Genomic DNA, 13,401 nt, shown 5'->3' on the forward strand with positions numbered 1-13,401 from the left:
TCTGGCTGGAAAATTACTGCAATAATGCCCTCTCCGGTGGTGAGCTCACATTGCTGTTTCAGGTCCAGGTTGTAGTCCTCTCAATTTGTAGTTTTGATATAGCTGAAATTTCAACCCTGTTTCAGTGTGGTGGTTCTTCTTTTTTTTTTTTTTTTTTTTTTTTTTTTTTTTCTTTTTTTCCTTTTTTCCTTTTCTGTTTTTCTACCTCAAAGTGGAAAGAAAATCATTTGAACTTCTCTGGAATGTTAGCCAAAGATACACGCTTTCTGTTTCATCTCCTAAATAATTTGTAGTTCAATTTGACTGAAGTTTTGGGCTGAAGAACTTGGATGCCTTCTTTGTTGCATATAATAAGCCTCACCTAGCAGAGAAAGGAGCTGCAATTCTCATTCATGGTTCTCTCAAAGTCAGTGAGGCCTTTGCCATTAGTACCAAGGAAAAGAGGATCAACCTCTTGTATGTCTAACGCAAAAGAAGGAATGAATCACTTGTAGCTATACCTGGTTGCTCCTGCCTGGGAGCCAGATCACCTTCATTCCTCACCCAGTGTAACGCTGTGCTCGCTTCTGCCAACACACTCAACTCGGTTTAGTTCTGAGTCATTTGCAAACCCTAAACTCCCATTGTCTTCAAAGGACATTTGGATTAAAAAGAACATCGTGTTTACTCAGGCTGAAAAGAAATTGAAACATTTGAGATCACCACACCTTCCAGAAAGTTTGGAAAGATTGCTTTTTTACCTTAAGGACGCGAATAGGGTGAATACGGGGGGGATGTGATGGATGGACCAGGAGTCCAGAGGACCTTTGGTTAATCCCAGTGCAAGAATGACCTGAAACTCTAGTGGAAAGGATCAAAATGAAAATGCTGAAAATGTTTGCTCTTAATAGTTCATAATTAGATTGTAAATGTAGAGCTACACGATACCAGGATTGTCATAATGTTCAGATAGACACTGGATACTTTTATTGGAAGTGAGGATGTACAGATTTATTTAACAACAAATCATAGAACATAAATGAGAGATAATTAAAGGATGTAAGCCTTCTTACTCTTCAGAAAACAAGCCACTGTCTGAGTGTTGAGGATTAGCAGCGATTTATTTTCCACAGAGGTAGGCGATTCTGTGTCAGTCCAAAGGCAGTGAACCTTCTTTGGAGGATCTAGTGTTGGCCGTTCTCCAGGGCAGCACACCAGACTAAATGGACCTCTGGTCTGATCTAATAGGGAATGCTCTGCAATTCTCTAAAGAGTACCGACTGCAAATTAATAGAATAACCAGAAGACTCAGTGAGGATGGTAGGGCTTTCGTAGGAGGTGTCAGTCCTGGCAGAAGTCAGTTATTTCATTGCAGTAAGTAAATCAGGCTGAGTTCTCCCTGCAGTGCAATAACGACAGATTGGGAGGCATGCAAAGCAGCATCAATACATAAAAATTAAACTACTTTTAATACACAAAGCTGAGTTTAGATAAATGCAGAGCAGGGAAACAAAGGCACAATATTCTTTGAAAGTATGGCTTTTTTATGTTGTTTTGGAGACTAATTTCCATATAAATAAAATGTCAGCTTATCCTGTAACCGTCATGATAAATTGGAGCATTTAGGCTTTTGCGCAAGGTGCTCTTTCTGTACCTTATTAAATTACAGGATCTTGGTCTTTTGCCAAGTGCCAGGTTGAAGCTCTCCCTGCTGAAATGCAGGGAGGGATGTGGGCCTGAAAGTCACAAGGAACCAGCTTTAGTGCCGAGCTGAGAACCCTGGCTGCAGGTCTCCTGCAACGCTCTTGTTTTCACATCTCTCTCTGTAGATCCTTTCATTTACTCATAAAATGTCATTTATATTAATTTGCCTGTTTCACAGGGCCTTCCAGATTTTAACAGGTTGTCATGACATAGAGTACTTATAGATGCTGGATTGAAAGTGGAGACAAAGCACATCTTTGCCTTCTTGGGTTCCAGAGGTCTGCTGGCAGCAAGCTCCCTGCATTGGACCACCAATAAATGCAGCGCTGCAAACTGCTGTGCTAAGGCTCCCACAATAGGAGAAACACTTGTGGAGTTCTTGGTTTTGGGTGCTGGGTACTCTGATATTCCAGCAAGCATTGCCTGCTCAGATAAATCACCTTTTGGCTTTGCTTTCTCCTGAAAGTGTCTGCAGGCTGCTCCTAAACTCCCTGAAGTGAGCAAGTGTCTGCTTTATACCCATAGAAGGGTTAGATTTATTCCAGTGGCTGGATGACTACTAGTACTGTGCTGTGTTCTGAAGCATATGGTAATAGAAAAGAGCATTTTGAATTAATTGGCAGTGAGTTAATAAAGAGATTTATTTGATGAGAGCTGTTTGAAGGTGATGATTCTTAATAACTGAACAGGAGAGATGTCCAAAAATGAACCTGAAGAGCTCTGAGAACGATCAGGGTTGGGAAAGTAAACTTTAATAGGACTGAGCAAGCTTCAACAAAATACTTTTTTTTTTTTTTTTTTTCCTTTTTTATTTCTCTCTTTGTTGTAAACTGCTGAAAAAGAATTATGAACAGCTCTTGGTGAGTTGGTGGTCAGGGACCACGTGGAAAGACCTGGAAATGCAGCGGGAGAGGGGATGTAGTGAGCACAACAGCATTTTGCTATAGGACTATAAGGCTATAAGAGATGATTTTTCTTCTTGCATTTTCTAGATTGATGAAGCTATCATGGCTTCAGTGGTGCATGCAGAATATAGAATATCAAGTAGGTATCTCGACCATATGAAGCATCTGATCGTGCCAAATGTTACTGATATGAAGAGACTTGTTCTATTCTAATCAGTGACAGGCAGGAAAGACTGGCTTGTAGAAAAACATATATATAGCTTAGTAAGCACTTAATAATTAATTGCTCTTGCTTAGCACTACGGTGTGCTAGTCTTACAGCTTCCTGTGTGATGTATTTGAAGAAGCTGGGGAAGAGGTCTTACTTGAAGAAGGAATTGCTTGTAGTTAAGGTTACTCTGCCCTCCCATGGTTTAGGATCTGATTCCGGAGTTGCTTACCGAAAGTCTTTTTTCTTCTCTTCCTTTCTCAGCAGACAAAAGTGAAGATGGGAGCTTTGACCAGTCTTGCTGTGTCTTAGTCTAGGGTAGTTTGCATTTCATTTAGACCAGGGAGCACATTTGATAATTTTCAGCAGGAACAGCATAGGAGAATTTCACCTGGATTATCCAGTGTATTTACAGATGGTGTTGATTACTAATTTTGAAAATGCTTTGATTAGAAAAGTCCAAAACCTTTGAACTTGGGGCTATTCTGGTGGTCTTGTTGGCTTTCAGGTTGCACTGAGGGCTGCACAGAGTGCTGCTCCCCAGCTGGTAACACACGGAAGTTCTCTCTCAGGACATGACATTTTTGGCTTTGGAGCCTTTGCTCCTTACAGCTGCTCTGTTGTGGAGAGAGTGGGGAAAAGGGTGTAAGGTACGGGCTCCAGACGGGTTAGGTCTTTATGTGCGGGATAGAAGCAGATGCTTTGAATGCTGAAGGGTTTTTTTTTTATATAAAGCACTGCAGACAGTCTTTGTAGCATATTTATGTGTAATAAGCTGGGGTTTGTTTTTTATCTTTTTTTTTTTTTTTTTTTTTTTCCACAGGAAAAAAAAAAAAAGAGAGAGAAATTAAAACCACAGCAGTATTTTCCCATGCAGCTCTGTTGAGCATCCTGCGATCTCACATGATCAGCTGTCCTGGTGGGGTGGAGTGTGGGAAGGTGTCAAAATATGTCTCTCAATTTTTTTTTTTTCTTAAAAGGGAAAGCCAGATGAGTGCCAAAAGCCCTGTTCTCTTCTTTAGCCCTGCAGTAACAAACTACATGAGTGTATGTTATTAAGATGATAAGATTAAATTTCTAGCTACTAACATGCTATCACAACAGCAAAGGGGGATGAAAGATCTTGAAAAAATTATGAAAATTAGCTTGACGGTCTCCTTTTAATAATAAGATCACTCCTAACCCCAACAGACAGTGTAGGCTAGAATTCCACAGGGCTTTTTTGTGGTCCTAATGATTTTAATAATACTTTGTGCTATGTAGCACCTTTCATTAGAGGATCACAAAGTGCTTTACAGTCACTAATTAATTAAGCCTCACAACACTCCTGTGAGATAGGTAAGTATTAGACATATATTAAGCTGAGACACTGAGAGTTAATGATTTTTTGCTGCATTATTCTGGCAAAATGATGGATGTTTAAGCGCTGTATGTGTATTATATATGAGTGTGGGGGTGTGTAATATATATGAGTGTAAAAGTATTAATTTTACTGTACCTGAACAAAGAGGCCCTACTTGAGTCTGTTGAATATAAATGTGTGTTTTCATTTAACTTGATGCTGCAGCATATTGATGGATAACATCACGGTCTTTTTAGGCCCTTGACTCAGTTTGCTGTTTGTAGACCTGTACAGATATTATTCCGTGGTGTATCACAAGATTCAGACCTCCTCATAAATTCTGTTAAAAAGAGAATATGACTAAGACTTGACCTAAACCTGCAGAGCAAGCAGAAGGCAGCAGCTGAACTGTTGCAACAGGCTTTGATGACAAGTCATCACGTTCAGTAAAAGTAAAGAGTAGCAACAGTGACCCACTGAGAGAGCTGATGATCAGCAGATAATTAGCTTTTGTATTCACCACACGTAAAAAAACTGTTGCTTATCAGAATTTGCTTTTTTGCTTTCCTTTTTTGAACCGAGTGCACTAGTCACTATGGTAATTCATTATTGTGAATTAGAAACTGGTTTTAGTAGAGGATTCCACCTTCTGCTTCCAGGTACAAACTGATGTGACTGCAAAACAAAAATCTCTGTTAGATACAGGAATTGGGCAGAGGAGCCTTGCCTGGTTTTGAGGGAAACTGTATGTAGCTGTTAGTATTAGTTCAACTAGAAAATAGTTGAGGGTGATCGTATCAGGTAAAACAAACCCACATGGTTTAAAGGATAATTTCAGCATAAGGAAAATAAGGTACTAACCTCTGGATTATGGTTGAGTTCTGCAGCCTGGTACACAAAGCTTGCACAGTTCAAGACACCTTTTCATTTACATCAAGCTTAGTGGTTGTTTTGTTTTTCATTTTGGAAACATGACCATTTGCGTGTAGTTAAGGCAGTTCTGTCCTAGCGTCTGCTCAGCAGTTGGCCTCTACTAAATGGCCAAGAATTTCGTTTGTTATTGCAGTGGCATTTTTGAGATGTGTCTGGTTACCCATTGGCAACTAAACTGATACCACTAAATTCATTGCAACTGGAGCTGTAGGCAGCCAGCAGGTGATAACTTGCAATTGCTGACAACAGAACCTGGACTGGAACGTTATTTGTATGCCATTTTCACTTCCTTTTAACCCAGTCCCTTTACAATAAATACCTGCTGATATATGTGAATCGTCACAACACTTTTCTACAGCATTTATCCAGCTGATTTTCAAAACTTACCTACAGCTCATTTTAAATTTACTTTTTGGTGGACTTTACAGTTTTTGCTTTGCTTTCTCTTTGTGTGTGTGTGTGTGTGTGTGTGTGTGTGTGTGTGTTTGAGAGAGAGAGAGAGAGAGAGAGAGAGAGAGAGAGAGAGAGAGAGAGACTGTCTAAGGAGAGCTATGATATTTCTTATGCTTAAGTGAAGTAGAGAACAGACACTATTTGCATAGTGCCCACTAATAGATGCATGTAAATGTACAATAGGCATAACAATGTTTGTAAATAAAAAGCTTATTTTGAATACATAACTTAGGAAGGAAAACCTTTTTTTTTGTTTTGTTTTGCAGATATACAGATCAGCTCTCAAAATGTCTTCTGTGTCTTCCGTGCATCTTCTAAGACAATTGCATTAGCCTGCCTGCTAGTTGACTAATAGAATTAATAATTGTAAAAAGCACTCTAAAGCCACATGCCTTATGAAGTCAATGCTGGGTATGATTTTACAAGTATGTGATCCATTTTTTCAAGTGAAATTGTTAACTGAAAACATTCTTGGCACACAATAAAACATTGTGCAATCTGTTATTTGTCTTAGAAATAATAATTTCGGAGTGGCTATATTCTTTCTGTATGTAACTTATTACTTGCTAGGGGATGGTTTCTTCAATTTAGGAGTACTACAGATGTAGTTTTATTTACATAATATGTCTCTGAAAAACGATAGCGGTAGAATTTCAGCGACAAAAAAATACTGTCTTTTTTTTTTACTGTCCCCCTGAGTGGATATCAAGCAAATAAATGTCAGAAGGTTTTTCAGAAATGAAAAGTAAAAAGGGGAGAAAATCCTTTTCAGTTGAGCTTCGGAAAGTTTTGATGTTTAAATCAATGTTGTTGTCTTCTTTTTCACTCCCCGAGCGTAGAATACTGCATGAAAGAGCTCTGCAAGGCGATTTCTTTTCCCTCCTCCATTAATGTACAAGCATACGGTTATGTCAGGAAAATTTGAGCTAAAACATCTAGATCTGGAGTAATGTCTAGTTAGACTGTGTACGGTCCAGGTTTTTCTTTTCTCTGCTTTATAGGGATTTTTTTTCTGTCCTCTCTGACTCTCTTCTGCGAGTTGCCATGAAGATAGCAAAATCTCTAAACTTTCCTTATCTGCCAAAAATATCTATAACAAAAACATTTTAAAACATTGCGTTCAGTCTTGTTTAATTTTGACTGAGGTAACAGCTACAATGTTTACTTTCTTGATTTCTGATTTTTCTTCACTGCTCACAGTCCAGGCTCCTCTTTTTGTCCTCTAACTGCCATGAAATGCATTTAACCAGTAGTTATTTTAGAAACAGTTTGAGTTGTTTCTAAAGATGAAACCAAGATGAAAAATACAGGCTGAGATGAACACCTACCAGAGATGCCCACCAGTATTTTTAGTGTGTGTCAACCAAAAGTATTCACGGATTCCTGCAGAAAAGCAGCAGTGCTGAAAGGACTGTCTTTATACCTAGAATTATATATGTGCGTATGTTCTTGTAGTAGGCTGAGTCTGTAGAGTAATAGTTCTCTTACCACAGCAGGAAATCCTTCTTTTCTCTTAGTTCTGAGTGACTTCATGGTTCAAAAGTTACTGGGGAAAAAACCAGTGAAATTCAGTGCGCACGTATCCTGGTGGATGTGGTTGATGTTAAAGAGGAGGCACTTGCTTCCAAAGCATGTGTGCCTCCTACAATGAGGAATCACAGAGGGCATTTAAGAATCCTATTAGGACCACACGGAGTGTCGAGATTTCTGTAATAAGAGCTGGTATTCCGTGTGAAAGCCATCTCACTGCAGCCCATGCTGCCTGTGGATCGGCTCGACCACAAAGACAACAGAGCCAGCCCAAGAGACAAGTTGAACACTTCCCTTAAGAAGTTGTCTGTTTTTATCGACGTAACATACAGTGCCCTTTCATGTGGAGCAGATGTAAATAAGGGGATGTACAGACGCCTGTTCTTTTATTTTTAACCTCTGTCCCCAGCCGTACTTCTCAAAGTACTGTTTTGAGAAGGTCATCCTCAGCTTTTAAAGGTCTGGATTTAGCACCATTTGGAGTGCATCAGTGCTGCTCCTAGAATCACCAGGTGGTCCTCCCTTCTCAGAGCTATAAATACATGCGTACATACATCTATATACTGCCTCCGCACGTGCCCAGTGACGGCGGTCCTGGGACTGGGGCTTCAGTCTGCAGCTTGCATCTTGTGTGTGGTTCTGCAGGCTGCTGCCACTGGACCGCACGCAATTTGGCAAGGAGAGGCATCCATCATTGTATACAGCATTGGCAAAGATAAGAGCATAGAAAAAGTTGTAGCACATCTGTCTTCTGCCCGTAGCCAGCATGTGAACACAAATGGATCAAAGCTGCTGGTGGTGAATATCAAATCCAGAACCATGCAGTGGAGAGTGAAGGGAAGTTTTAGATAATTTCTTTTTCTGAGTAGGCTGGGGAAGGTGAAGGTTTGTAGCGCATCAGGAATTTGGCTTACTACCTGGTGTGTTATGGTTATTTGTGTCCCACAGTGTCCCCTGTCCAGCTAGCAGCTCATTCACTGGTGGCAGGCTGCTTCCTTCTCTCTGCTCCTCGTTGCTGTCCTCTCTGAGCTCTGCTAAGTGGATGTGCCTGCACAGTCAGCAGCGGCGGCCTTGTCTGAAAAGTGGGGCTGAGCAGAGGGGCTGGCGTGATGGGATCCATGTGGGTTCCAGGTGTTCTCTGGGTAGATCCCTGTGCTGCAGCACAGCCATGTCAAATGTCTGGGTCCAGGCCAGTAAAATTTTATTGACAGCGGGCTTCCTAATAAAGTTAGTTTCTCTTTGTTTGGCAAATAGAACTAATTACATGAATAATGGACTGTGGGGCCAGACTCTTGAATATCCATATAATCCTGTCTGAAGTTTATGGGCAGAACAAGGGCGAGCTTTTGCTATAGAGAAACTGATACCTGCTTAGGAAAAATACTTTCTCTGAAACCTCAAAGTTGCTTGCTCTCCTAAATCTGTTTCCTTTATAACTTCAGTGCTCCTGACTATGTCTTTTAGGTGTATTTTTTTGGTAGGCTATGTATCATGTGCTTGAACAGTATATGGGCATTAGTCTACGAAGGCTTATTTTTTATCTTAGTTTTTAAAACATGTTTTAAAGAAAATATTTATTTAATGTTAATTCTGCTGAACTGTTATTGTCAGAAAATGTAATGAAAGATGTAATTCACTCACAGCAATGGAAGTGTTTTCATAGGCTTTAAAGTTCTCTTAGTTGAATTAAGTCTCGTGACCATTTTTTTTAATGGAGAGTTCCAGTTTGCTGTGTAGACTAAAAGCCTGTTTGATAAAACTCTGAAAATCTGATATATCTGTATAGCTAAGAATGCTTTAAGAAGTGTCAGACTTGCTGTGTATCTTGAATAATTCCATAGATTTTTTTTTTTTTTTTTTTTTTTTTTTTTTTTTTTTGTCTCTCTATGGTAGATATGGTCCGGAAAAAGAATCCCCCTCTAAGAAACGTTGCTAGTGAAGGTGAGGTACAGACCCTTGAGTCTACAGGTACTGAAAGTGAAGAGTCTGGAAGGAAAAAAGAATTTTCCACAGAGCAGATGCAAGAAAACACTGACCAGCCTGATGCGGCAGAGTTGAATAACAAGGAGGAGCTTTGCACGCATGTCCAAGAGCCATCTTCCAGCATTAAAAAGGACTTGAAAAGCTCAGTGCTGAGTGAAAAGGCTGGCTTCAATTATGAAAGCCACAATAAGGGAGGAAATGTTCCATCCTTCCCTCATGATGAGGTGACAGACAGAAATATGCTGGCTTTCTCATCTCCAGCTGTTGGGGGAATCTGTGAGCCCTTGAAGTCTCCTCAGAAATCAGATGCAGATGACACCCAAGATGTGGTCTGTGCCCCATCAGGAGATGCAGCACAGACAAATGAGGAGCATCAGATGTCGCCAAAAGCTTCAGATGAAACGGCGCAAGTGCAAAGTGGTCAAACTGATGGCCAAGGCTCAAGCCCGGTCCCCATGGCCTCAAAAAACCCACAAGTGCCTTCAGATGGGGGTTTAAGGCTGAACAAATCTAAAGCAGATTTGTTGGTAAACGATAACCCAGATACGGCGCCTCTGTCTCCAGAGCTTCAGGACTTCAAATGCAACATCTGTGGGTATGGTTACTACGGGAACGACCCCACAGATCTCATCAAACACTTCCGCAAGTACCACCTAGGACTGCACAACCGCACCAGGCAGGATGCTGAGCTCGACACTAAGATTTTGGCTCTCCACAACATGGTGCAATTCAGCCACTCCAAAGACTTCCAGAAAGTCAACCGCACTGTGCTTTCGGGGGTGCTGCAGGACATCAATTCCCAGAGGCCTGTCTTATTAAATGGGACTTATGATGTGCAGGTTTGTATTTTTCCAGTCTCCTCTCTTCTGCTAACTGCCTTCTCAGCTGCAAAGTCAGTTGTTTGCAGAGCCTCTCCTACCTACGCAGTTGAAGTATTTTATGTAACCTGCTTAAGCCTTACGAACCATTCGGGTCTATTTCAGCCAGAATTGCTGCAGGTCTGCTTAGCATCTTGTGCAGTGGAGGAGCAGTTGGCTTTTAGATCAGTGATATCTCAGTGTAAAGTTTTGCCATTCTGATAATCAATAGTAAAAGATCATAGTCAGCAAGCAGGCAAATTACTATTACTATTGGTAATCACATCTGAAGGATTTACTGTCGTTGAAAGAAAGTAGCAAATAATAATGAATAATAACAACCAGACAGACAAAGGACAGCAGCTGGAAATTAAAAATATAATCCTAAATTATCAGCTGCTGGGAGTCGAGATTTGGCTTATTGGTTCTTTATTAAGATTAAAAAAAAAAGAAATAGACAAGTCTTGGCAATGCTGTAGTTGTCTTGTGCCAGATAGACAGGATACACAATGGGTATTTAAAACGTTTTTAAGAGTAACAGCAATGCACGATGTCCTTCACTTTAGAGAGCGTGCCTCAGTCATTTTCTTTTGTAACTGGAGCAGTGAAAATACTACATTTCAGATAGTGCTGCAAAAAAGAAATCTTATTTTTACCATAAAGAAGTGGAGTCAGAAGTTTTTTTTCTTGGAGTTTCTACTAGTCAGTTAATATGTAATTAGTGAAGGAAAGTCTTTGGTGCTGCCTTTTTTTTTTTTTTTTTTTTTTTTTTTTTTTTTAAACTATATCCTCCCACGACTGTGCTGAGAGATGCAGAGAGATGTGGTAGAGTACCTCAGTACTCTGGGAGCAAGGTTCAGTGCTAAGATTTGCATACAAAATGAGTTCAAATGTCCATCTAATTCCAAGAGTATGTTGGCATAGGATGTGATGTCGTAGCACTTAGCAGACAAAACACCAAGTTGTGTTTAAAAGAAATTACAGAATGTGGAAGACATTTAATAACGCTTGCAGAGGCTCAAGCTATAAGAAAGATATTTGGCAAAGCAGGTTAAGATGGTTAATACCTAACTTCAACTAAGAAGCCGAAACAGGAACACAAGTCAGGAACTTGAAGCTTATAAAATGATTTAAACTTCTGCTCTTTTTTCAGAAACTACAACTTCTTTGTGGAACAGCAAATCAAACTAAGGTTGTTATTACGCCTAAAAACTGCAATTTTTGAACTGCTGTCTTATTAAAAGATCACCTCTCTGTCTTGTGTCAGACGCTCTCTCCTGTCAAACTGATCAGAAAGCAAATACATGATATAGTTGAGGGAGGTTAGAAGTGAATAATGTCAGAATGTGAAATGATGTTTTATAATTAGCAAGTAGTATGATGTTAATACCTGGATTTCCTGCTATAGTTTCAGTTTGCTGACTCCAGGGACAGCATCTTAAAGCAACTGATCCATGCTGTCAGGAAGACATTCTAACTGGAACAGCTCAGGCATACAGTGTAGAGGAATTTGAGTTTCTAAACACACTTTCATTTCCTCCAAACAATTGTTTCGTTAGGTCCTTAGTTATTTATAGGAAAGTTTATGCTTGATTAGAATGAGCTGGACACTTTTCCTATGCAGTGCTTTCAGAAATAAAACAGATGTGAGAGCTATCTCAGTTTGAGCTGATAGAAGTAGAAATAAAACAGCTGAACCTAGACTATACTTGTCTACGAAACCCTGGCAGTTAGATACTGCAAGCAAGACAAAAAGCGGTAGGAAACAGCCCAGAGATAATCTACTTAAGATCAGTCTTTTCTCAGACAAAAAACATTTTCCAAAATAGAGCAGACAGCCTATACAATGTTGGCAATTTATTTTAAAGAAAAAAATTGGATCTGGAAACTTAATTTTTAAGAGTGCTAATTTTCCCTGCCCAATTTGGGAAGAGAAGATTAAATAAGCTTTTGTGCCAAATGCCATACTTCATCACTTGCACATGCACCAGATGTTGATCCAGAACATGTCAGAAGATAAGTAACTGATTAATATTTTTATACTTTCTCCTCCCCCACTCTTGATACAGAGCTGCTTTGTGAGATTCATAAACACAGTAAAAGAACATTTGAAAATCCCTTTTGCACCCACACATGTTTATCTTGCTACTATGTCCATTTTGGAGGTTTTTTTTTCTCAGGCATCTGAATGTCTGGCATCTCCTGCAGCAGTGAAGAATTGCACTGCTTGGAGCTGCAGTTAAAACTGTTTCAAACTCCTGCACCAAGTGAGGGAATTGAACCCAAATGATCGATTCGTCTAAATTTGTATAGGTATGAGGCTAAAGGGAAATAATCTCTTTGTAGTTAACTTGAAATAGTAGTGGGCTGAACTTAAGGTCTGATTTATTGATCATTTTGCACTTAACAAACTGTTCCGTTGTAGCTGGGGTGGAAGGTATCGATAGATTTATGGTCTCAGGCCAGGGAGCTGGGTGCAGAAGCCAGGGGATGAAGAAGAGTAACTTTGATCTGGCTCACAGCGGCCAGCTGAAGACCACCATAGATGAAGATTGGTGTTAGTGAGGTGTGCTCTTGTGCATCATAGTTTGCATTCATAACAAAAGCGAAGAAAAAAATACCTGCATGCAGAGCAAACCAACATGTAATATTTGTAGGCAGGGATGTGAGGGAGGTGACTCCTTTGCTAAAAATACTTTTGGTTTTAGAGCACAGAAGTAAAATCTATTGTAGAAAACTTTTTTTTTTCTTTTTTTTTAAGAAAAATAGAACGACCTCCCCCTAAGGCATTGAATACAGGTTTGATAGGGTTTTTTGTAGTGTAGTCAGCAAAACAGTGCAGATGCACATTTGGCTTCACATCACATCCAGCTACAAAAATATTGGGATTGTGTTTTGTAATACATAAGGAGGATTTAGTTGGGAACCTTGTAAATAATCCAAGATTTCTGGCCTTACTTTTATGAAGACTTGTATTTTATTTGAATATTTAATCAAACAAAATTCCATTGTCTTCTCTGAAGATGTGATTTAGGTTTGAAATTTTCAGGTTTGAAATATGTATTGCACCCATTTTCTTCCTTACAGGCTTTTATTTCATTAAGTTATAATAAATTGAATAGGACTGCGTAAATTCACTGAGCTGTTTTCTGGAAGATTGACTTGCTTTCTTGTATAGATTTTAGAAAACATTTGCTAGCACATCTTTGAATTCCCAGAGAGATGTGTTTTCAGAGCTTTACTGCTGTTATCAGAATAATACATAGGTTACTCTGAAAGTAATGCTTCCTATTTATTTCCATGGAAACTACAACAGATATGAAGACCATACTCTCATTACTTGATAGAGCTACTGACAGTTTTTCAACATAGTACCATTAGCTGTGAATTTTCTCCAGCAGTTAACAAGAGCATACATGATCATAAATACCTGCACAGTGAGGGTGACCACTGTTTCACAGCTACTCTGACAGAGTAATTGCTAGGAAAATGTTGTCCATGCTGTCC

General features: G+C 39.6%; 1 protein-coding gene across 1 annotated transcript in view; it reads left to right on the forward strand.

Annotated features, from left to right (window-relative positions):
• Window positions 1-5,842: 5,842 nt before the first annotated feature.
• Window positions 5,843-13,401, forward strand: part of TRPS1 (transcriptional repressor GATA binding 1) — a 167,982-nt gene continuing 160,423 nt past the window's right edge. The window contains exons 1-2 of the mRNA XM_042809005.1: window positions 5,843-5,949; window positions 8,948-9,876. Of these exons, the coding sequence (XP_042664939.1) occupies window positions 5,913-5,949; window positions 8,948-9,876 (966 nt within the window). The 5' untranslated portion in view covers window positions 5,843-5,912. The remainder of the gene's footprint in view (window positions 5,950-8,947; window positions 9,877-13,401) is intronic.

The sequence above is a fragment of the Centrocercus urophasianus genome, unplaced genomic scaffold (genome assembly GCF_019232065.1).
Source record: "Centrocercus urophasianus isolate 14NV4802_14NV808 unplaced genomic scaffold, USGS_Curo_1.0 seq_11, whole genome shotgun sequence".
In the NCBI taxonomy this organism is placed as follows: Eukaryota; Metazoa; Chordata; class Aves; order Galliformes; family Phasianidae; genus Centrocercus; species Centrocercus urophasianus.